Below are 26285 nucleotides of genomic sequence, written 5' to 3'. Positions count from 1 at the left end.
TTTGCATTACTGTATCAACTTCATTATTAAACTGATAAAGATTTGTATACATACGCAAATATGTGTATTTGCATGTTTTGAATTTGAAAAATGAGCACAATTACTGCTCCTCTCTTCTCCTTCCATGTGTAAATATACTAAAACATAACAATACTACCAGCTAATTAGCTCATTAATAAAGTCAACTTTTGGTTACCAAGCAGTCTACTGATTAAAAAAATACAAAAGGAAGAAAATATTAAAAAATAAAGCACAAAGCATCTGTAAACGAAAGTCATCTGGTCATCTACCAATGAATGTTGGAACAGTACAGCTTTCACACGAAATCTACAGAAATCCAGAAAAAAATGCTGACATCCCATAGTCGAATATATACAAGACTTTATGCGAACATTTTTTGTTTTCCTACCAATTGGAATTCTCGCAGGCCGATAGTCTTCTTTCTGTTGGAAATCAATGAGTTATTCAGTCATTAATATTTAGTAATGAAGCAACCTTTCACCTTTCGGGTAGAGAGGACTCAGTAACATTCGAATCTGGGAGATGGACAGCCCACATTCCTACGAAAAGTAAATATATGACTCCCAACACGTGTACTAATTTTAGTGATAGAATTTACAATTACTTACCTTAACCCGCAGTATTTAATATTCCCGACGATAATTTGGTTTACAAGTCCTGCAGTCTTCTTTGTCACTTAACACACATATCATTAATAGTTACATTTCTGCCATACACGTTATAGCATACCAGCATCGACTCAGGTCCATATTTATGTAATCCTTATCAAAATAGTAAATTTTACGCCTATTTTGGTGATTGTTTCACTCCTCTCCAGGTCTGGTACCATAGTAGACAATGATTTTTAATTTAAATAATGGTACCAGCTCTTGTGTGCAAACGCAAAACTGTAAATCGTGTATTAGTGAAGTGACTAAAGATAAATACCGAAAGACGATATAAGGGCACATAGAAGGTAAAACCCCACATCAAATTAAATTAAAAAATCTGATGCCCGGTTGCACCAACCGAAAATTAAGATTCGATAAGATAATCCATTGATTATTTTTATCTTTCGATAAGAATCTTACATCGTTGCACCAACAGTTTGTGAGAAAGGATTAACTTATCCACGAGTAATCGGAAGCTGTATAAAACTATGACGGGAAGAAAGCGGGTGAAGTTGACTGCTCGGGAAGACAAATATGTTTTAATGCTTTTGGACAAGCATATCCTTTAACAAATAATAATAATAACAGTCATATTAAATACTAGAAAGAAGCTGTTTCTGATATTCCTATATATATATATATATATATATATATATATATATATATATATATATATATATATATATACGAGCGCTTTTTTTTTTTTTTTTTTTTGGATAAGCGGAATGGCGTGGAAGATCAACCGGCGAGAGCTCATGTAGTTCGGATATTACATTAAGCAGTAGGACCGCATATTATATAGCCTCGCGGCTGAAAGGGATGCTAAACTCCAAACCAAATCAAATATAGATATCTAGGGTCCAAATATTAAATTGAAAAAAATAGAAGAATAGTTTTGTTCTAGCAGATCAAACTCCTTTATCCGGCTGTTAAGAGACATTTTCAAGTAAGGGTGTGTAGTCCATTTTTCTTAAATAATTTTTTACTACAAACTACGCTAAGCTTCAAACAAATACTGTCTTGTTTAAAATCCAACGTTCGGTATTTGCACTGAAGTATAGGATAGGATAGGGAGAAGTAGAGAATATTAGGGTAGAATACGGTAGCGTAGCGTAAGTTAGATTACGTTAGCTCAATGCTTTGCCAATTTTTTCAAATGTAGGGTAGGGTAGAGTACGTTAGGTTACGTTAGCTCAATGTTTAACCACTATTGTAAAATGTAGGGCAGAAAAATGAAATGAAATCCTTAAGTTTAACGTCCTACGTTTATGCCATTTAGGTTAAGGAACACAAGTGAATGATAGAAAAATTGGTGGAATGAGAATTGGAGAAAACAGGAGTACCCTGAGAAAACCCACGGACACGATCTTTTCCAAAACAAATTTACTTGGCCTGCAATCGAACAAGGGACCCCACGCACCAGAGGTAAGCGCTCCAAATGTAGGGTAGAGTAAGTTAGGCTACCTTACAATCAATATTTAGGCTATTATTTTGAAGTGTAGGGCAGAGTAGGAAAGGTTAGGTTAGGTTAACTCATCATATTGCCGTGTCTCACCATCACACTGTATTTAACAGTTATATGAGTATAAGTGGGGGGATAATGGGAACATCAACAATGAGGTTATATGTCCCCGTCTCGCCCCCCACGACTCTGTTCGGACCACCTTTTTAAAATCCAAATTTTGATATAGATTTACATCTAAATCGCATTGCCAATTCCGCTGAAAAAAAAAAAGGTTTAAGTTTACATTTGCGTTGCCAGTTGGTTATACTTCATTCCAGAAAGTAGCACTGGTGTACGTAAATATGGCCATCTTTATAAAGTAAAGTTTATTTTAGTAGTTGACTGTCGGGTTTGCATAATGTTACAAATTGGCGATGCGGTGCAGATTTACGTATGGATCCAGCACAAACTTCTTGCATATATATACTTCTTTTTCAGTAAATCGACCTTTTGTATCTTAAACAATCATTCTTGGGTGAGGACTTGCATTCCCTTGTACAGGTTCATTTTAGGGGAACTTCAGTGTATGTACACGATAAGAACTATTGCGCAAAAGACACTAACCAACTCTTGCTAGATGGTCACTAAAAGCATGAATGCTATCTAAACAAGTTACGGTAGAAGCGCAGAGGAGTGACCCGATCGGTAGCGAGGGTGTGCGTTAGCGAAGGTGGGTATAGATATAAACGAGGATAGTGCAAACACTATATATGGCATCAAATTACCTTACATGTTGAATAATGTATTTGCTCGTTACTAAAAGGATTATATGTAATACCCCGATTTTTTTATTGCTTGTATATTTGTGTTCCAAATTAAGGGTTAAGTGCTGTATCGTCGGACCAGTTTTAGGAAATTTACCGGGTAAATTGGTTAATTTATTTTGATTTCTGATGAAGAATTATTGAAAGTCATGTGATGGGAAAGGTTGAAGTTAAGGAAATGTCTGTTGTTGGTTGTTTTAGATGTAAGCGGCATTACATATGTAGGCGGAAGGGACTATTTGGCGGATAGGTACACTTGCTATGATTTAGTGGCAGATAAGGCAGTGTGGAAATGGCGCGTATGTGTCAAAGTTCAGACACTCATATTTGAGTTTTATCGAATTATATCCTAACTAAATGTAAGTTAACCAACCTAACCTGCTAGGTGACTACTACGACAATGTGTTTCTGCAAACAGTGCAGATAGTTATTATTATGAACCCATGACAAGTGCTATTGAAACTCGTATCATTACCAAAATTCACGTTTTCACTACCCTCGCTTGCGCGCATACACGCCGCTCCGCGCCCGCTCCTTTCGGATACACTTCTGCGCTATCGTGTGGGTCCACTAGCTTCGCCCTGCCCCGACTGGGTAGGTAGCATTTGTGCTTTATAGTGGCCACCTAGCACAAGTTGTTTTATGTTTTTTGCACTGTAGTTTTTATGCCATACCTATATCTGGACTCCATATTTATACGAATATATTGATTTTTTATTCCAAGCTGTAAAAGTTTATAAATATCTGTTTTCAAGATAATTGACTTGCAACTCAACCTAACCTAACCTGAGGCTTAAGTTTAGAGTTGCTCCTCCAGTTTCATACCTACAAAAAAGCAGTAAAAACATCAAAACGTGCAGTTTTACTATCCGGATCCATAATATAAGCAGTAGTAGTAGTAAGAGTAGGAGTAGGAACGGGTTAGTAGGGTTCTATTCTTGACATAAAATGGGCACGCTGCTGAATCATCGAACCTTCCGCGTCTTGCAACCTTCCGAACCTTCCACATATCTTTTCTCGTATTAAACATAACTTTACTGCCAAAGTTACATACCTAAACAACGCAAAAAAAAAAAAAAAAAAAAAAACCTACAAATCATCATTTCTTACCGCATTTCTCCTGTAAATTTTCCTAATTTTTATATAAAAAACGGACTAACCTAATATAATGTTATCTAATCTAATCTAACGAAATGTATTTTTTTTTGTTTCGATTTTCGTGTAGTCCGGCGATACAGCACAAATTCTCAAATTAACATAACGCATTACTGACGTAAATTTCATAATTATGTGAACCTCCTAAGCTCAGACATTTGTCGTTGCGCAGCATGAATTAGCAGTTTATGATATACTATGATTAATAGCTACCTTATAGGAAAGTCCACGAGGAAGGTTCTAGATTACTGGTCGGTTGATTTCTTTCTGTACTAAAGTTTATACATTTAATTTACACAGTACTGCCGAGCGAGCGTTAGCGAGTGAAGGCGGGTTAGAGCCCCGCACGGCACGTTGATTTCTGTCTTTATTACTGATCAATCTGAAGGGGGACCAGTAATCTAGGACCTTGTCCGCGAATAACAGGTTCGACTTTCATTAATATATTTTTACGTAGCTATGTATTTGGGATGTCTTCAGGTAAGAAGAAAACGTATTTCGATTAGTAACACATTAGTCTGTTAAAATATTATTACAAATTTGTTCTGTAAATTTTACAAATCTATGGATCCGTGCAGTAAATGTGCACCGGAAATTCTAATGAAAATTTGCTTACATTTTTTTAAAAATATATACACATCAAGTATAGAGGCACGATTATCGGTAGAAGTACGATGGCAGCAATCAATAGTTTTTATTGTAAAATTTGCAGAACATGCTAGCAGATTTAATGTAAGGATGGGAGCAATTCTAGTTTATGACATACAAAGTTAATGTTCCAATTTTCTGCTTCGGTTTATTACTTTTCTTTTCACACTTATTTCTGCAGTGTTTAATATACAAGGGCATATTCAACCCAAATAAACCAAAATTGTAAAGATTTAAAATGCCAATAGTCCTGTTAAATGAACGAATGTTGTAGTGTATACCATAAAATATAATTGACCCCAAGAGAGTTTCTTGCAGCAAGGTCGAATCTTATAAATATAATTACCTTAACTGTGAGGTAAATTTAACCTACTATGTCCAACTCTACTAGATAGCCACTAAAAACTACACTTCTTCAATTCACAATCTATAATAAATAAGTCAATGAATATAATGAATTAGTGCAAGTATGCTACTATAATCGGTCCATTGTAGTAATGACAGATATTTATTGATACAAATATTTTTTTTTTTTTTTGCTTTAGGAACAATTGAAATAAGCACAGTAACACCATTTATATCCACATAACCACATAAATAACCACATAAACAGCCAAATTATTGATATAATCTTCTGCAAGCAATCCTGCAACAAAACAGAGTACTTCGACAGGAGAAAACGATTACAAAATGCATCATCGTTGAAGTACTCGAAAGGATCTTCCCTGTCTCATTGTTCTTCTAGGTCGGATAGCATATTCTATCTGTTCGAGCACTTCAGATTCATCTAAAATATCCAAATGTTTTGCAAGCATATTCACTCTACTCACAGCTGATCACGACGTTATCAAGGATTAAACTCCCGTTTTCGATGGCTAATGTTAATTCGACGATTTGGCAATATAATCTTCAGATCAGTGTTGGTGCAACACATTATCCTCACTTCGATGATTAACTTTAGTTTAATCCCTATCCACGGATTAATCCTCGGTTGGTGCAACCGGGCATGAGTGTGTAAAACCCTTAGACCCAAAATAAATTCAAAAATCTGAACTTAAAGATTTAATCCTTGTAAAGGGCAAATCATCTGCTAGAGTAGTTAGTCGGTTCACTGCCACGTCTTTCCCGATGTCGTTCACCGAAGTTGTCCGAGACAATTATTGGTTGGAGAGAATTATTTATTTATCCCGTTTCCATAGACGACTTTTACTATAGTATCATTGATGTTCGGAAAGGCATCAGTTAAAATCTAACACTTAATGTTGACCTTAGCAGATCCCTCCACCTTCTCTCCGCTCGTACCCGCCAATTAATACAAAACTTTTTTTTGGGGGGGGGGGGGACGGCGAGATGTAAAAGTGGGGATACCTACATGTTAAGTACATTTACACATGTAAACACTTTAACATTTTCTTGATATTATTTTTAAGTTTAGTCTTTGCTCATATTTGTACGCGACGCGAAGGAACGACGGATAGTTTAAGTGAAGGTCTAGTATTGTCTAATCAATAAAAAATATCATATATTTATGTCACTAGAAACTGGCAGTCGTAGTTTTTTCCGTCAGCACTTCATAATACAGTTAAAAGAATTATTAGGTAAGTTTATCTATGTTTGGACTAACACACACTCTATGACGTGTCTAGTATTGTGTCTTATCCATATCAGAATGACGCACTATTCTCTAAATACTGCGTACTTGGCTGAGAAGAAAATTTCCCGAGAAGTCTTATAAACATATTCATCTTGAATGCATAAAAGGAAAACATAAACATGTAATGTAGTCTAGCAATACCGTATAGTAAAATACAAAACTATCGGCTGATCATTAATAGAGAACAGTATTTGTTTTCTTTATTTAACGTACTCAGTTTCTTGAATTTAATTTGGTATGAGGGTTTTACTTTCTACATGTCCTTATATGGCCTTTCGATACTTCTCTTCATAATCACCAACACTAATACACAATCTGTATTATTTTCCATTGTGCAAGATTTGCTTTTAGTATACTTAAATCCGATTTAAACTACTCGCTGAGCAAAACAATACGTTTATTGTAAACTTCGGTACGGTATAATTTTTACAATAAACGTATTGTTTTGCTCAGCGAGTAGTTTAAATCGGATTTAAATACGATTTTACAGTTTTGTATTTACGTTTGCACACATCAGATGGCACCACTATTCAAACTTGCAAATCATCGTCTGCTATGGTACCAGATCTGGAGAGAAATGAAATAGGTGTAAAATTTATTATTTTGATAAAGATTGAAAAACTAGTGTCACAGACTTTAGAAAAGAATGAGAAGTTGTGGTAGCCATTTCACTATGATGTAGAGGCAGAGTACGGGTATGTTCTAAATTGATATGGATGCCAGAGATTTTCTTGGTCAATAATGGAATTTCCTACCGAATTTAAAACTCATTGCGTACAATTAAATATGGACGTAAGCATTTTATTTTATGGCCTGTTGTCATGTTTGAACGTACTTCTTTGCACGAAATGAAAATTAAAAATAAATAAGTAAAATACACTACAAATATAAATGGAATACTTACGGTTGAATATTGATCGCTTTAAAGTGTAGCCAGAGTTCCGGTTCGTGTCTTTGCAGTAGTCGTTCGAAAAGAAGACACAAACAAAGTATTCCTTGTTCATGTGATGACACCTCGTGCAGACGAAACCAATACCTCATGTAGAAGGCTCTGAACGTATAGTATAATTGGATTGGGTCATCATAAATATAACAGAACGGTGTGGCTGAAATAAAGAGTACAAAAACTAAGCTGAATTTTCACACAGATAACAACTAATCAGACTTCATACTAGATAACAACTATCTCTAAATGAGGCTGGGAAAACTTTTGTTTGCCCAATTAGTACCCAATGAATATCAATAATAAATTTTACTTAAATATGCATTATGATTTTACAAAAATTGTTAATCTTATTTATAGGATGCAAAAATCAAAATGCATTTATATAACTGAAATACAAAGTATTATATTAACAATTTTGCATCCTATAAATGCATCCATGGCAGAATATAAATGCATGTAAAAAACCTAAGAAAAAGTAAGCATTTTGTTTTATATATATTCTGCCATCCGTAGCTTGCAAGTGAAATGTTTCTATTTACTGACTTCAATATGTATGCGTCCTGAACAATTACGAGCTGCATTCAAGTTTTCCTTTCTTCAGGTACTGTAAGCAGACGAATGTATGTAGTTAATCTTAAAATACATGAACATACTTCGTATTTTGATGTACAAAGGCACCATTGTAGAGCGCTAGTAATGCCTACACCCGCTGCTAGAGTAAACAGCGTGCGATCATCCGTTTCCTCCATCTGCGTAGTGCGGCAGCGATCGATATTTGCCGACAAGTCAGTGTTGGGACATGTGATGAAGGTGTAATGGGTGCGAAGAGTATAAAGTTTGTGAGTGCGGAAATATAATACTCGAATCTAAGCAGCCTCGACCACGAAGAAGTCGGATCGACAATATGATTGCATCATTGGAGGAACACCGTTCAGGTATGTGTAATACCATTTGCAGACTTAAAATTTCCATGGGACATGTTGAAATCGTTTTGCATGGAGACCTGAAAATGCGAAAAGATTCATCAAATTATGTTCCCCGAACGCTGAGTGTTGATTACAATGCTTCATGAGCAGCGATGTATTAATCTTACCATGTGATCACGTTATGGATGCCCCTTTTTAATTTTGAAACGAAACGGCAGCTGTCTCAATGGAAGTACACAGATTCTTAGCCACCAAAGAGATTTCAGGTTATCACTAGTGATCAGTAATGTCCGGATTTGTATGTAATTACATATTTTTTTTCCTTCATATGTAGGTTCGTCAAATGTTTGTGATTCACACCTGTAGAGTGCTTCAACTCAAGTTCCATATTACATATTTTTACATATTTTGACCAATATTACATATTTCTATGGTTTCTACATATTTTTTATATAAAACTGTCTTAAAATTTTGCGTTTACTGAAATTTTAATTTAAAATAAAAAAAATAAACTCTCCAACTGTGCAAGGCTTGCATCTAGATTCAATTTTGTCATGTCTATCTTTTCGTTTCTTTACCGAAAGAGAAATATATCTCATTTTTTTATTTGTCAAACCATGTTTCGCAGAAATTTTTGCCGATAACAAAAGAAATGTAAGAAGAAACAAGTAAAAATCCTCCCTACGGGGTACATTAGCAGCGCCCTTTATTCTCAACTCTGGAGGAAGACAGATCACGTGTTTGACAGGCGACTGGACAGAAAATTCCTGAAATGAAGTCTATTTGATTGCTATCGGAGGTCGGACGGGAAAAAAGATGAAAGCACATCCTGCAATTGAAGTTAAAACTGTATGCTAGTGTGCTTCCAGGAATTTACTGCAAGAGTTCGTTCCAAGAAGCTGGCGACAATGGCAATATCATAGCAGGTAACCTACGCTTTCAAAGAACTTCGCTTGTTCAAGTGAATGACAGGAGGACAGTACTCTAGTATTGCAGTTGCAAAAGGCACGTGTTCTGTATTGACCGTCGAAGTTAGAAATGGCTCCGGTTGCCTCAACTTTATCCGTGAAATTGCAATCGTGGGTAACTATCCATGATGCGTTTACTACGGACGGTAAAGTGGTGTTGTGCCAAGTGTGTGATAAAAAAATAGATGTTCAATGAAATCTCAGTTAGAACAACATGTACGAAGTGCACTCCATGCAAGAAATAAAAATTTGCGAACTGCAAAAAAAGAAAAAAAAAAGTACTCTTGACACAAATGCATCATGATACTTCAGCAAGTGAGTTTTTCAAAGACTTGTGCCAAGCAATGATAGCAGCAAACATTCCTTGGAACAAAGTTCAAGTGCCAAAATACGGGCGTCGAATTCCTGACGAATCCACTCTTCGAAAGTGTTATCTCGAAGTTTGTTATAGGAAAGCTTTAGATACCATTAGGGCAGAAATAGGTAGTTCATATATTTGGATTTCTGTGGACGAAACAACAGACGTTTTGGGACGTTATGTAGCAAATTTAGTGATTGGAAACTTAAGTGAAGATGCTCCATCTAAATCCTATCTTATTGCGAGTTAATTGCTGGAACGCACGAATCATTCCACGAATGCTCGCTTTGTAAACGATGGTCTTCAAGTGTTGTGGCCGGGCGGAGTTCAAGAAGAAAAAGTCCTTGTTCTCTATACAGACAATGCAGCGTACATGTTAAAAGCGGCTAGAGCACTTACAGTTATTTACCCTCACTTAATTCATTTCACCTGTATGGCCCATGCTCTTCAGCGTGTTGCTGAAGAGGTGAGAGACAACTTTTGCGAAGTAAATCAACTAGTTTCTTCCACACACACACACACACACACAAAGTTTGTTACGGCACCACAACGTGTTCAAGTTTACAGAGATCAATTGCCAGACGTGCCACTTCCTCCGGAGCCTGTGCTAACGCAATGGCGCACTTGGATACAGGCAGTACATTTCTACAATGAACATTTTCAAAAAATTAAGCCTGTTGTTCATTCATTTCCATCGCAGTCAGTTTGCATTGCTCAGAAACTGTTTAATGACTCAAAAGTAGCGTGTGATATCGCATATATAGACAGCAATTTTGGTTGGCTTTCTACAAGCATTAAAAAGCTAGAGACTGTTGGGCGGCTTCTTCCGGAATCCATGGAAATCATAGAGAATGCAAAGAGACTGCTGCAAGGTGTGTGTTAAAACTGTATGCTACTGTATGTAGGAGATGTAGGAGAAAAAGTTCGTAAGAAACTAAATGCAGTGCTGGAAAGAAACCTGGGTTACGACAGCCTATTGGCAGTGTGTGAGATTCTCAGTGGTGAAACAAGAACCCCCCTGAAGATATTTCCCCCAACTACATCCCCCTGTTGAAATACGTTCTTGTTACCTCATGTGATGTGAAGAGATCATTCTCTGCAAACAGAAATATTTTATCCGATCGCCGACAAAATTTTACTTCTGCTCATTTGGAAATGTTACCTTGTAACCCATTGTGCAACAACACATAGTTGAACTGCAGGCACATCTTTTGTAAGTACTTTATTTCAAATTTAAAATGTTCATTAGTGGGAATATTCTTCAATCTTAGTTCAGCTGGTATTGTTTAAAAGATACAGGACTGCTTTTTCCTGCATGAAATAAATATATATAAAACAATACTTTTGTCTTAAGTTGCTTTTAGTATTTAAATTTGCATATTGCGTATACTTCATTTTAAGATTGGGACGTGGTGACGGATGCACATTTAGTGTAAAAGGTTCTAGATTTTAAACGGGACCACACCACACCACATGGGATTTCTGACGTACAAATGCCGTATGCATTGCTTTTCTCGGGGCTTTCCTGTTTCTCTCTAGCCGATTCACATCATCCTTCATTCGCGTCAGATTTTTATTATCCTGCAATCAGTCACGTCAGTGACGTATGGCTGTCTCAGCTGTTCAAGCATTTCACTTCATTGGGGGACTTGCATTAAGCAGGATAAAGTGTAGTAGATTTTCCTTTTTATTTTCATAATTTGTTTAAAAATTGCATACTCATACGCGTGTTAATATTACGTTTTCATAAATATGTAACATATATAATATTGCATATTCTTATATAATATTACATATTTCTTACATTTTTAAGCGATTTTTGTTACATATTTCTTACATTTTTAAGCGATTTTTGTTACATATTTCTTACATTTTTAAGCGATTTTTGTTACATATTTAGGGGGTTGATATTACATAAAAATCCGAACTCTAGTGATCAGAAACTGATGGTGGCCAAATTTTGGGACAGCGAAAGCGTAATCCTCACTCATTGTGTTTCAGAGACTAGTACACTGACGGCTGTATCTTACAAACATGTTTTAAAGATTAAGTTCACTCCAGTATTGCAAACAAAACAATCAGAGAAGGTTGTTCGCGTGTTTTTCCATCAATGTAATACTATTCTCCTCATCGGGCATTCCTAATTCAGAATCTTCATAAAACAAACTATGAAGTGGGGTCACACTTCCTATTCACCACACCTCGCTTTATAGCAATTTTTGAATGTTTTTGACAATAAAGGACACTCCCTAGACGTTCATTTTCAGTGGAGCAGTTCTGGTGCCAGCGGTTTTCCAGTGATCGCAATTACGAAATAAAGTGTGTAAAGCTATATTTTATAGGATAGATAAAATCGCAATTGGAGATGTAAAGAAAAGGATCCAGTGATGCAGGAAACACAACTGTTGCTGAAGATGTCCGCAGAGCAGAAGGAAATGTACAATTAAAGGAACAAAACTGAGGCACAAGGTATGTCACGTTTCTTCAGTTGTCACTATTTTCTCTACTAACACAAACTTTATATTTTTGATTATTTTAATCTTTTCTTTCAATATATTTGCACTGAAAAGCAATTACTGTTGAGTTACTCTCGTTGTAAAATATTTTAAAGTGAGACACACATTTCCAGGAAACTTATAATACATGAATATAAATAAGAAAAGCTTATTTGACTACTTACCGTACATGGTGAAACCGTGAAATGGAATAACACCACTTGGTGGAAAAACAACTGTGTCTTCTGGAGAGTTCGGTCTTCCTTTTAGAGTGGCAAGCATAGGATTGCTAGCACTATGATTAAACAAATACAGAATATCGGTGTCTCTTGAAAAACATAGCAACACCTGTTAAGAAATATTGTATAATTACTGAGAAACAAAGTTTAAAGTAAACTTCTTTCAATTCTACAAATAAATCATTTTCCAAAGTTACCAAGAGCACTCTGAACTCAATCGAAAGTTTAAAATGTTTATCCACAAAACATATGTAAACAGAAACAAGAGGGGTGTTCAACTTACGAGTTTGATTGTACATAAATTGCTTTGTTTGCGGATAACTTATATTTTCTTGCAACATCAGAAACAACCTACAGAAGACTTTGACTTTTTCCAGTTTACAGTACAATAATAATCATTCCAACACTCCTCTCTTTTCTAACTTTATCTATTAAAAATTATAGTCTCTGAGATTCTGTGAGATGAAATTTTCTCTTCCGTCTTAGTCACTTCTCTCTCTCTCTTTCTTTTTGTTATTTCAAGATTCCTTAAATATTTAGTTTAACGCCTATCAAGAGGCGATCATATTTTATTGGGTGTTAATTAATTTTTTTAATTCTGCGCTCAAAAACACAACCGTTCTACCATTGGTTCTCTTCAGTGGCGACTTCTCTGGGTGTGCAAGTTGTGTGTTAACGCCCAAAGAAAAACAAACAAACAAAAACAAAAATAAAAAAAAATAAAAAAATAAAATAAAATAAAATAAATAAAAACTTTTAACTTAATTAAATAGATTGTGAAACTCAAATTTTACATATATATATATATATATATATATATATATATATATATATATAGAGAGAGAGAGAGAGAGAGAGAGAGAGAGAGAGTGGGACAAATAATCAAGCACTGCGATGAGGCAGTTAGACAAGCGAGTCTTGGTAACGCTGTGAGTACATTTCCACCACATTATAAGATTCACATTGCGCGTGCGCTTCATACCATCCACCCCATGCTTCTGCGATCAAAGGTATTGTTTTCAGTTTAAACGACTTAAGTGTTCTTTGGCTCCCCTGCGTCTTTCAAGTTTACAATTGTAACGGCTTTATACTTTTAATATGTCTAGTGAACGTAGTTGCGTACCCAAGGGGCGGGGGGGGGGGGGATCGAGGTTTAACCCGTCTTGAGAATATTACTATTAGGTGTTCTGCCTTTAGACAAGTCCTGAGACTAATGAGCTTTTTTTATTTATTTATTTATTTATCTTATTTTTTTAACGTTTGGGCCTAGAAATGTTTTTTCCACATTTCTCGATCTTCGGCTTCCTTTTTTAACTCACAATATGTATTTTTTTTTTGGGGGGGGGGGAGAAATAAATGTTATTTTTTCTGAAGTAAAATAGTCCCCCGTTCGGATCTCCGGGTGGAAACTACCCCAGGAAGAAACATTAGAGGAGAAAATAATAATAATAACTCATTTCCGCATAAGAAAATGGAACGTACGAACTGTGAGAAGATATCATGGAAAATTGAACATTTACTATATTAAGATATACATACACACAACAATCACGCTTGTCCTAAAAGAAATGAAAGTGAGTACTTGAACCTTCACGGATTTCTGCGTACGCCACTAAGTGAAAGTAAAATTCAAAAGCTATTAAGTTATTTATTATTACTTTCTTATAATGAGAAGAAACAAATCGGCAATGGTCGACAGTGCACTAATTTTACAATGTCATGTACTGTGATGGGCAAAAATAGTGCTGCTTTAAAGAGAGATTTGCGGATGCAGTGAAGGAAACAAATTTACTGCTGGATATGTTTGTTATTTTCAATTGTGAAAAATGTATGGAATCATAAACCCATAAATGTATGGATTTGAACTATCTTAATACTGCAGTAAAGAAGCATGGTGTGTACAACTCCTAGAAGTATCGACCTTCTTTTGCATTCTTAACGAAGGCCTGAAAGTACCATGGACAATGAAAAGTAAAGAACAGGGATATATTGAAGAGGCTAATTAAGGCCGTCTGCTATTTAACAAAGCAGAAGCTATTATTCCGCTTTTATAACGAGGAGTCAGAGTTACCAAATTTATAAATAAGGGAAATTATATGGAATTTCTTGCTTGCAAGTGCAGAGTTTGTTTCCACATTAAAAGAACATTTAGTTTTCCGCTGTACTTTAGCAACCACTCAAAATTATGTGGTAAATTCTGTTGCCGATGTTCTGAGAGATGTGAACATTACAGTGTGAACATTAGGGTGGAACGAAAATGGCCTTCTCTGTTATGTTTTGTAATAGTGGGGGAAAGTTGCCTTTTAGGTTCAAAGAGAAAAAAAAATGTAGTTTATATACTACATCATCTTGAGGTGCCGCAAAGAGCTTACAGTTTCTAAAATACTTTTAAAAAATGAAAAATTATAAACTTTGATAAATTATTTTTTATGGTTTTTTCGTACATATATTGTTACAAAAGATAACTGTCAATACATATATAAGCATTAGAAATGGAAAAAGTTATTAATGACAAAATATAATTAAAAATTTTTTGATGTCAAGAATTTTTTATTTTAGCTAATTTTGAAACTTTTGTGAATTATTTTTGTTGTTACAAACAGTAGTAAATAATGCTAAAATAAAAGCTCGTCAAATGAATTAGAGCACATGTTAAAAAAAAATATCATTATTCACTTTTAAAGACATTGAAAATTCCATTTTTATCATTTAAAAAACCTTTAACGATTACAAATGTTACAGCTGCAAAACGTTTGTTTCTACTTCATTGACAAATTACTTTTTTTTTTTTTTTTGTATCAAATTTTGGCATGTTCTCACAGCAGTCAATTTTTGCTCTTACATATACTTCTCTTGCGATTGAACCACAAACATTTTGAGCCGATTCAGTCACCAGTTCACAGCTCTTTCCACTTCTTGCGTGTGACAAGGAAGCCGGAAAAAGTCGATAAGCGGGTCCACTTTACTATTTGCTTGAGCATCAGATGTCTTCCGTATAAAGTCTTTGAGAGAGTTAGTAGAAACATGTTTTACCAAGGTGGTTCAGTTACGTCATTTTCATCCCATGAGATCATGCCGATGTACTACTTTGCGTCAAAGTTTATCTGTGGAATTTTAAACTTCCTGACTCCGCCTCTACTTTCTGTTCTTACTTTTAAAACTCGTCGTAAACCAAATTCTCTTACATTTTTGCGCTCATCACCTGCATAGACAAAAGGAGATTTCTGCAGCAGCAAAGTATCCATTTCTTTGAATAACCGGTATGTTCTTGAAATCATCAGAGAGATAGTGTGAATATGAGATAAGCTTACAGATGCTTGGAACCACAAGTACATGAAAGTTTTAACTTAATCTTAAACCACACAGGTGCATACACTTTCACAATGTTCTCAGCCAGAGTCTTAAGGTGTTCAGTTGGATTTTCAGTTGCCACATACAATCTAAGTTGCTAATGTAAGCCACCTGGAGTGAGTAAGTTTTCCAGTGTTTCTTAAAGATAAATCTAGTGAACAATTTCCACTTGATACAGTGATACACATATCCAATAAATACTTCTGATCTGCACTTAAATCATTTACATTCTTCAAGAGAGGAAGGTTATTTTCAATTGGCAAGAAAGTAACCAGACAAGCACAGAAAAATTATCAGTTTTACAGCTGCTGACCTATTTCGCCTTTAAACTCAATGGGTCCCTTCGTTTACCATCTAAATGAATAATAATAATAATAATAATAAAAAGTTAAAGATAGCTCATTTCCATGGAACAAACAAACTAACCCTTATAAACGTCTTTCTATTTCATTTTCCATTAAAGAAATCACACTATTATTATGTCTAGTAGTTAAACGGTTCCATCACCCAATAGCACTAAAGTTCAAAATCTGTTTGTTGTGTACTTATCTTCAAGAAACTCCAGTATATTGTCTGCTATGTCTTTTCCAGTAACGAACTTAGGAGTTATGTGGCCTAAAAACTTTGAGTTTGGTTCCTCTATTAGTGAAACATGCTCTTCTAAATTTTTTTTTTTTTTTGGTACAACTTAGTTCCTTTCTTTTCTTGAACAATTGTGTTGTATTTTCTTACATCAAAAACAATCCTCTGTTTTCGGTTATCTGATCATAAAGACTGTTATTAATGAGATCTCTTCGATTTTTTTATCTTGTTCATCTAGTCTTCATCCTATCTATTATTTCGGTTTTGTCTTCCCTTGTGATTAAACCCAAGTCCTGTAAAGCGCAATAGCTACAGCTGCAGCAGCTCTAGCTGATATTCCGGTACGGTCACAAATGGAAGCTACAGATGGTAATTTCATACGCATTTGAGTGCCTATCTTTTTCTCATTTTTTAGTTTTGAAGGGCCTGGTAGTTGCTCTTAGAAAATCAAGTCTTTTTGCTCTTCAGCGCTGTCATTGTCGTCAGTAACTGTCTCTGTTACACTAGTACTTTGTGTCTGTTCTAGATTAAACTTAACTGTTCTCTACAGTTCTTTACTTTTTCTTGATTCTTTCTTCTTCAAAGCGTTTGTAGTAGTTCTATTAACATTTCTCATAACACTTTCCCGTTAGAGCGTTATCTTTTAGAAACTCTAGTTCTAAAACTGGTGCTTTTTTAATTTTTTCTTTTATATACAAGTATCAAAACGTTGACATTTGCAGGCGACAATATCAGATAAACGTTTAGCTTCTCTAAATTTTGCGAGGTTGAGTCAAACTTATCTGACCCTTTTAGACTTTAATAAATTCCTATTGGAATTTGGAATGATAAACTCTCATCATTTGTGAAATTCTAAGGTTAGAAACAGCGGGGACTGAAGCTCTTTACTATATTTTTTTTTCTATTTTAGGAACTAAAGTCTCAGATATTTCACTTACAGTTGCACTTCATTACATCTTCGTAAGTAGGCAGTACAACTTCACACAAATCATTAAATCTTCCTAAAATAGGACATTCCTATATTTGTTTTATCTTAATTTGTTTAGACTGAGCCATTTTAACTCTCAAAAATAAAGCAGCACACAAACTAACAAAATATTACGTTACTCTGTTACACAATAGATGCCAACTCAACTGAACTCGGTAAAATGACTGACACCTGATCTGAGCTTGTCACCACACGCAAAACAACTTCCGCCGCCCGCCTCCCAAACACCCGTTCCGGCGATGACTCATGCTCCTGGACACCAATACGATAGTTAAACTGTTTTTATCTTTCTATTCACACGAAAACGCCTATTTGAAACATTTTATTGCATAATCAAGACATGTAAAAATCAAAAAGATCAAAAAGTGTGTTCTTACAAAACTTGATTGTTCTTGCGGCGCCTCAAAACATAATTCAAAAAGCTAAAAAAGTGTCTTTTTTAACATAAAAACTGCTTTTCCGACAGTATTTGAAATAAAACAAATTGACAACTTCTTAAAGCACTTAAAAATGTAGCGAAAATTGCAATTTTATGAAACTTTACCATCCTTCGGCACCTCAAGTCGTGCTTTAGTATTTTTCATCTATATATATATTTTTTACCTTATCTACACTAAAAGGCAACCTTTCCGCGCTACTACAAATTAAAAATCAAAACTTGTTATTTTTTGTTCCACTCTTTTGAAGATATCTCATCCGGAGTGCCGTGGTGGACATTATAGTGTCGCTCACTGCTATCTCAGCGCTGAATTATGTTAACATGTGTGGTCTTATTTGTGTCGATGATGTCTGATGAGCACTGGACTGGGAGAACACATGGCTTTAGGTCAATTTTCACTGACCCAGAACAACAAACGCCCCAGGCTACAATGGGGGATTGCAAACTATCGCTTATCTGGTGAGTAAAGATGGTCGTTTTCGGACGAGTACCGCTTTAACCTGTCTAGAGTGGTTGGATGCTGTCATGGTGATCATAATCCGACAGCATGCATTATGGAACGTCATAACGGTTGAATGGCAGATGTCACTCGGTGCAACACGCGATTTCGTCCTGACGACGCTACTGACTGGCTTGCACGGTCGTGTAATATGTTGCCAAGTCGAACATTGTAATAGTTGAATGGCACCTTGTACGGTCACGGTCCTCCAGCCGACAATGTCCTCATTTATAATCTCGTATACAAGACACATGGCAGGCAATTATTCAGGAATACATCCAATGCATTTGGTTCGATGCTACCATATAGAGACTGATTGCAGCACATGGTGCCTTCATTCACGTCATATTGATTTACCAAGATGCAGTACAGCGCTGAAATTGTAACCACTTCGTATAATTATGTAGCGAATCTATAGCATAAATTTCATTCTACTTATACATGGCTTTCTTCGGGTTGTAATTTTTACAAGCACCATTGTAATTAAGATTATCAGTATGTTGCTAAAAAAGAAAACAGCAGAAAAAGTGATTATGGAAGGAATTTATTTCCTTTAAGAAGCGAGAAACAAATTCGCTAGATTAAAAAATTTACAACGGATTTTTGAAAAGAAAATGAACGTGAAGAAAACGGAAGATGAAAACGAAACGAAAGAACGTTAAAAAAGAAACTTCTTTTTACTTCTCTTAAGAATTAGTAACTAAGTGAAACTACTGCTTAATAAATGTACCTTAATTTTATCTACAGCTTTGCATTATACAACCAGAAACCAATGGCTCCCTACTGTATTTGCTTGTACTAGTCATACCGTAACCGATACTAACTTTAGAATAAAATAATAAAAATATACCTGATAGAGGACATCTTCAAACACAAAATATTGGTCATCATTAGACGCTGTTAGTTGAACATCCTACAAGAAAGAAAAAAATACTAAAAGTTTAATTGTTTTATTGTAGTTTCCAGGGCTTAACTCTTTATTTAAGCTAAAACATTTCAGTTTCCAATTCTCTGAACATCCAATGTACATAATAAAGGTTGGCAATTTCTTTTCTCTTTAATGTCAGAGATTGACTATATTCCCTTATTCTGTGAAATACAATCAAAACTCTTTTTATTTAATTTTCCACATCATGCGTAATATTCAAGTCTATGAATTATTGATACGTTTTAGCATTGGGAGAACTGTTGTTGAGTTTAAATGCGTTGTAATATATGTAGAAAAACACTCTACGGTCTGATTCTTGTTGATGCGAGAGTTAGCAAAGGTTCTACCATTCGACTAGATCGGCACTTGTGTGTCTGTTTCACGATAACTTACATGAAACTTTTTCATGAAATTTTCTTTGGGCCTTTCTTCAACTTGCAGAACTAACCCTACTGCCTGGAATTGCAATCCATCAGGTAAGGGGGTAAAATCCAGCCTCAGTTGCACGTTTGTACATATGCATAGAAAATAATTTTCCAGTATTCCTATGAATAAATTATTCGATTTTGATAAAATGTAGTGCATATTTTTCTTTATGGCATTCTGACCATCCCTATTGGTTGCGACTGAAATAGATCGAGGATTATTGTATAAAACAGGTTCCCACAAACGTTTATTTTTCTTCGATGAAGTTTGCCAATATGATTCTATTTTGATACGATATAGCATATATATATATATATATATATATATTGATGCTTCACAATCATGCCCATTGCTCGAAATTAAAATCGGTCAAGAGTGAGGGGCTGAAATACCCCCGATATTTTGAGAAGAACTTAAAAACGATATCTTTCGTAGAAAATATTCGATTTTTATACAACATTAGTGTACATGATCTTGGAAGGCTTCTTTCTTTCATTTGATTGGGTTTAAAATCAGTTAAGAACCAGGTGAATTTACCTCAATGAGGGGCCAATACTTCCTTCTCAATTTTAAAAAGGTACACTCATGTCCAAAATGATTGTCGCATATCTATAACTGTCTTCTTGTAAGAATATAATTAGATAATGATTTTGCAGGGTATTTTTAATACTAATACTATGTATATAATCGGTAAATGTATATTTGTGGTAAATTTCATAGGAATAAAATTATAAATACGAAAATTAAAATGAATAAAACAAAATGTTTCTAAATGGATAAGAAAGTTTTATTTTCGTTTTATTATTTTTATTTACTGCTCTTTTGACATGAAATTTGCCATATACATGTCTTTGCCGATTATACAGATATTAACATTATAAGAAATATCGGGCAAATTCGTTATCAAATTATATACCTACAACAACATATTTATAGACATGCGACAATAATTTTAGACATGAGTGTACATCATAAATTTCATTTAAAAAATGATGATGATGATTTTGAAGCTTCAGACCAATGAAGAATGAGGGAGTGCATTACCTACCTTCTGATATATTTTAAAAAGAACTTCCGCGACATCTTTCGTAGGAAGTATTCGAATTTTATACAGTGCAGTATATTTTATATTTATTATTTTTTTTGGGGGGAGGAGCTTAAATCAGTCTAGAATGAGGAACAAATACCTCCTGGTTTAATATATATATATATATATATATATATATATATATATATATATATATATATATATATATATATATATATATATTGCATGATTACTCTCGTGTACGTTATTTGATTTTGACAATACGTTGTATATGTTTACTGGGACTTCCACAACAGCCTCACTGTTTGAAGTCAGTCAAACATAAGGATTCACTTGACACTCTTTCACCCACTCCCTTGCCAAAATTATATATATATATATATCTGTTCTATGATACCTTTCGTACTTTTTTTTTTCCCGCATAAAGTACACTTTTTTTGGGGATTTACAGGCGTCTGTATTGCTTGGAATTGAAGTGTGTCAGTAACGAGGGAGTGAATTTTCTCCGATTTTTATAAAATATGGTGTCTGTTTTGTTGGAGATTTTAGAGTTACTCGTATAGAGTTAAAATTAGAGAGGAAAGAGGAACAATCGCTTGCTTTAACAATGCACATCATCGCTAGTTAAGTTCACAGCGTGTGTAGTAGCATTTCTGTCATGCATTATGTCTGTCTATTATGAATACAGTTAAAGGAACTATTTCACAATTGTCAGTAAATGTAGTTGATGGGTATATTGACTTTACCTAGTATATATGCATCCGTCGTAATTCTTGAACTGCTCTCCATCATGTCAATAACTCATCTAATTTTTAGATATGTACACCACAATACACGAGCCATAATTATTAAAAGATTACCAAAAATAATATATCTATATAAATATAGTCTACCTTAATAATCAACTTGTCCACCATCATATCGTACTGTAACACTGCCTCCTTCAGTTCCTTGAAGTACTGTATATGCTGCAAAATATAAATGGAATGATTTCTTCAGTCGAAAAATTTCTCATAATGGTATCTATAACTTGATTTAAATGCTGTACATTTCTAACGTTTTGGTAAACAGCAGATATTACAAAACGGTATTACCAACAATATTAATTAAACTATTCATAAGGAGTACTGCTGACATAACATAAATTGTTTAAGTTAGACTTTTGTTCCCACAATCTCTATACTTTATTTTGAAACTGACAGCAAATCGCACAAATTTAAATCAACATATAATTCTTCCCTCTCTGAAACAACAGTGAGATACTACTTCAAACTGTAAAAGAAAAAACAAACGCTACATGCTATTTGCAAACAGTAATTCGTAAAAGAATCAATATTCTACGATTAACTCGGGGAATAATTGAGACTACTGCAACAAACTTTTGTAGGGTACTTTGTAGACCATCATTTAGACTTTTTTTTTTTTTTTTAAACCAAATTTTATTATAAAACGAAGATATTTGAATCTTTACACATGTATATTCGCATCTTGATAGTAACAGTTCTTTTAATAGAAATGTAGTGGCAACTCTGTATAATATTAGGGAAGATTAATGTGAATCACTGGCAGTTGATGTAGACAACCTCACGTTCCGGATGCGTTTACTCCCAGTTTTCTACAGGTACCCCATTTATAGAAACTGGGTGGATCTCTAAGCTGCATTTCAACGTCAGTAGAACAACCACTCCCACTAGAGTTTAGATCTGGGGCAACCATTTGGTAGATAAGACACCTTAACAACTACACAACCGCGGATCGTAATAATAATTAAAGGATTCCGAACACACACAATATCTGTTTACTATATTATATCTCCAATCTGTTTACAACTAAAGCCTATGTCATACTACCTTGACTGAGATATTTATAATAGAAAAAGAATCGAATACAATTTTCTACTTCATTCTTCCGTTTATTTTTAATTCACAGTTGTCCACAGCGTGTTTGTCAATCAGTCAATTGTGTACATAACTTCAGTGACAGATCAATATGTAAGATCATTCATGCTAGAAATGTATAATATCACTCAAGAAGAATCAATATTTTGAAAATTATTTGAAAAGATAAATAAATACTGCAGTCAGACAGTTGTATGATGGAGGATGTACTGTACATCAAGCGTGAAACCATCCAGTAGGTCCTGAAAGATCTGGGTCAAAAGAGGATTTCTTCTTTTTTTGCGAGGTTTGTGATTCATACTTTGATTGAAGAGCAAAAATCGGAGAGTGAGTGTTGCACAGAGTTGATTAAATTCATAGAATCGAACCCTTCATTACAGGGTCACTTGCCACAGGCGATGAAATTTGCGCAAAATAATCATCCTTTTTAACAAAGAATAAGTGTAACAATTAGTGGTTCCTTCAAGCGCTAGCAGCTGATTTCTCCTGTATGAGAATGCTTGTCCTCATTCAGCAGTACTTGTGACAGTTTTTAGAGAAGAATGCGGTCCCCAGACTCACTCACTCTCCTCATTCACCGGATTAGGTTATCGCAGACTTCTTCCTATTCCTCAAACTCAAACTGATACTGAAGAAATTGCGTGTCACAGATAACTTAGAGCTGAAAAGACATTACTAAACTACATCCAACTACCAAACGAGATAATAAAAGAAAAATAATTAATCTGTTTTAAGCACTTTGTAAGAATAGGTAAATTTAATTTCAATTATATGTTTCAACACACCAATAGTAATGTAAGGGTTACTAACAGTTTGAATAATTACAATGATTAATTAATAATATAATCATATTGATAAGTTTTACGAAAACAAATACTCGAACATTTTTCCGAGAGAATGAATTCGTCATTTATGTACAGCTGTATATAAAACGCTCTGGAGACTCTCATTTTCACCAATATCTCTATATTCCACACACGAAGGGATCTGTGACTCTTTTCTTACTCTTATTACTAAGTTATTAGTAAGGGGCAAACGTATGGCTAGAGGGAGAGAAAATCGAAGACGTTAAGACATTCCCTATTTAGGAAGTCTAAAATCCTCGGATGGAAGAAGTGAAAAGGACGTAAGTTCCAGACTAGCGCAGCTAAACAAGCATTCAATTGGAAAAGAGGACTGCTAACATTAAGAAATGTGTCGTTGGACATTCGAAAAATAAATATATATATATATATATATATATATATTAAGACCCTGGTATGGAGCGTGCTGCTTTACAGGTCAGAGACATAGACATTGAGAAAAGCTCAAATATCCAAGCTGGAAGCACCTGAAATATGATGTTGGTGCAGAATGCTGCGCATATCATGGATCGAAAGGAAAAGGAATGAAGACGTGCTAAAAGAGGTTAATGAAGGACGACAAATAATGAAGATAATAGGAAAAAGAAGGAACAGCATGCTTGGCCATTTTATTCGGCATTCCGATTGGATCACCGTGTTTATAGAGGGAAAGACAGAAGGAAAACCAGGAAGAGGAAGACCAAGGATAGAATATCTAGACGCAGTTACAAAGAAGAGACCTTATCAAAGTATAAAACAGCTCTCCCAAAAGAGAGAAAAGTTTTAAAATTTCCATGTTGCCCACCAACCTATGGTTGACGTGAGAAAGATTACAAAGTTATTTTTACATAAAAGATGAACACAATACGTCATCACTGTGAGTCTCTTTTGCAGAAACTAAGAAATCACGATGTTCAACACGGGTCTGAAGATACAGCATCATTTATTTTGCAATTAACTTCGGAAGCACACGTAGCATCTATTATCAAAACTTTCTGCAAAATCATCTTTAGTACAAGTTTAAGGCACTATCTGAAATTTATTTATTATGAAAACTATTCCTATTATTACATTGAACTTACATAAGATTTCAGATGAAAATATTACAAGAGTTGTTGACACCTACCTGCTCTTTCACATCAGATCCCAAAACCTGCGACCATACTTTTCCTCTGAGACTTCGAGGACAACCCTTCTTCAAGAATTCTTGAGCTATAGGTGCATGGCCGCTTAAAATAACTGGAAGATAAATAGGTTTAAAACAATTAGTACTTGTAAAAACAAAACAATCAGAGCAAAATGACAACTTAACGAAAAAGAAATAATAATAAATATAAAACAAAGGCAAATATAAAACATGTACAAGTTTACAGTTTTCAGTTTACAATTTTTATTTCTCGGGCAATCTACAATCAGAGATTATGTATACTCGTCATTACCAAAGTGCCAAGGTCACTTTACAGAACTAAACTTTAGAAACTTAAAAATTAAGAAACAAAAATAATGTTCATAATGTGATCAGCGTTTTTCCTATCTAAATCAATTTGTAAACTTGAGCAACAATATTTGTACTCAACTTACGTGACAATGATTTATATCAGACTTTAAATCCATGAAATCGATATCATTTAAGTTCTAGAAGGGATCGTGTTGAGAAACAAACTAGTTCAGAGATTCAAGCAACTTTTAAATATTGGACACTTTCTATATATATATATATATATATATATATATATATATATATATATCAGGGCTCAGATTTCTATGACCTAAACCTTTGAGAATATATATGTATTAATACTCTAAACATGGCAAAATATAATTTGAAATACAACCTGAAAAACTAATCAACTTCACACTACTAGAGAACTTGACTGCAGGTATCTTGAAACTATATTCAGAAGTGTCAGGATCTTTGAAAAAGAGAAAGAAAAAAGTTTTATCATAAGCACTAGTGGCCAGGGGTAAATTTTTGCAGGGTAATATCTTTGATCATATTTAATGTGTATTACGAATATTTTTAAAATACTACTTTCATACCCCAGAGGTGGATGGAAAAACTTTCCACCAACATGCAACACAGAAATTGCACTGCAGAAGAGGATGCAGAGACAGAAGTGGCAACTCCTCTTTTTTGAAGTAGCTGATATTATGCCAGGTCAAGAACAGTTACTCCTCACACTGCCTAGTATTCATCAAATTTCGTTGTGTAAAGTTAAATATTTCTAAGAAAGGAAGTTCTAAATAATCTCGTTGTCAACATTGGCATATACATTTCTGAGTAATAAATGAAACTCGCCTAAAATATGACCAAATACATGCTTTTATATCACATAGGGTCTATGACCTAAACCTAAATTATCGTTCAAGTTCTACATAATCTCGTTGTCAACGTCGACAGAGTAGTAAGTGAAACTTGCCTGAAATATGACCAAATATAAGTTTTATATCACATAGTGTCTAAATATGACTTAAAGATAAATTATGGTTCAAATATGCTTACACGACCAATAAAAAACGTATTTTTGTGAGAAAAAGCGGAATAGCTACTACTCACTGCTTTATTTTGCGGTGAGTAATAGCCTTTCTGCTTTTTCTCATTGAATATAATCACCGTTCGCAATATTGTGATACATATTTTCTTTATTCATAAGTAAAAACGTATTTCTATGTAATTAGACACGTAAGATGTGAAGAAGCAGTTCCTCATAATGTTTATTGATTGTTAATTTTCTATAAAATTCAATAATTATAACTTCCCTTCTAGAGATGTTTTCAAAGTAAAATGTATGCTCAGAGATAAACAATTATATATATATATATATATATATATATATATATATATATATATATATAATTTGGGATTATTTCACTTTGTAGTGTTTCCCATTCGTCTGAAACAAAATCTTCAATCAAAGATTGAACTAAATAGATTGTGCAATTGAATTAATGTCTG

The 26285-nt window shown here is 34.4% G+C and overlaps 1 protein-coding gene across 4 annotated transcripts in view; it reads right to left on the bottom strand.

Moving 5' to 3' along the window:
• LOC145680868 (TBC1 domain family member 19) overlaps positions 1-26285 on the bottom strand; it is a 193091-nt gene that overhangs the window by 85583 nt on the left and 81223 nt on the right. For all 4 annotated transcript variants that reach the window (XM_081752006.1, XM_081752007.1, XM_081752004.1 and 1 more), the window contains exons 8-12: positions 24456-24568; positions 21483-21557; positions 19038-19100; positions 12275-12437; positions 7301-7502 (exon numbers count right to left, since the gene is read on the bottom strand). In XM_081752006.1, the coding sequence (XP_081608132.1) occupies positions 7301-7502; positions 12275-12437; positions 19038-19100; positions 21483-21557; positions 24456-24568 (616 nt within the window). The remainder of the gene's footprint in view (positions 1-7300; positions 7503-12274; positions 12438-19037; positions 19101-21482; positions 21558-24455; positions 24569-26285) is intronic.

This window comes from Thermobia domestica, chromosome 3 (genome assembly GCF_964235325.1).
Source record: "Thermobia domestica chromosome 3, izTheDome1.hap1.1, whole genome shotgun sequence".
NCBI lineage: Eukaryota > Metazoa > Arthropoda > Insecta > Zygentoma > Lepismatidae > Thermobia > Thermobia domestica.
The sequence above is the reverse complement of the archived record's forward strand: the minus strand, read 5'-3'. Positions and strand labels throughout refer to the sequence as shown.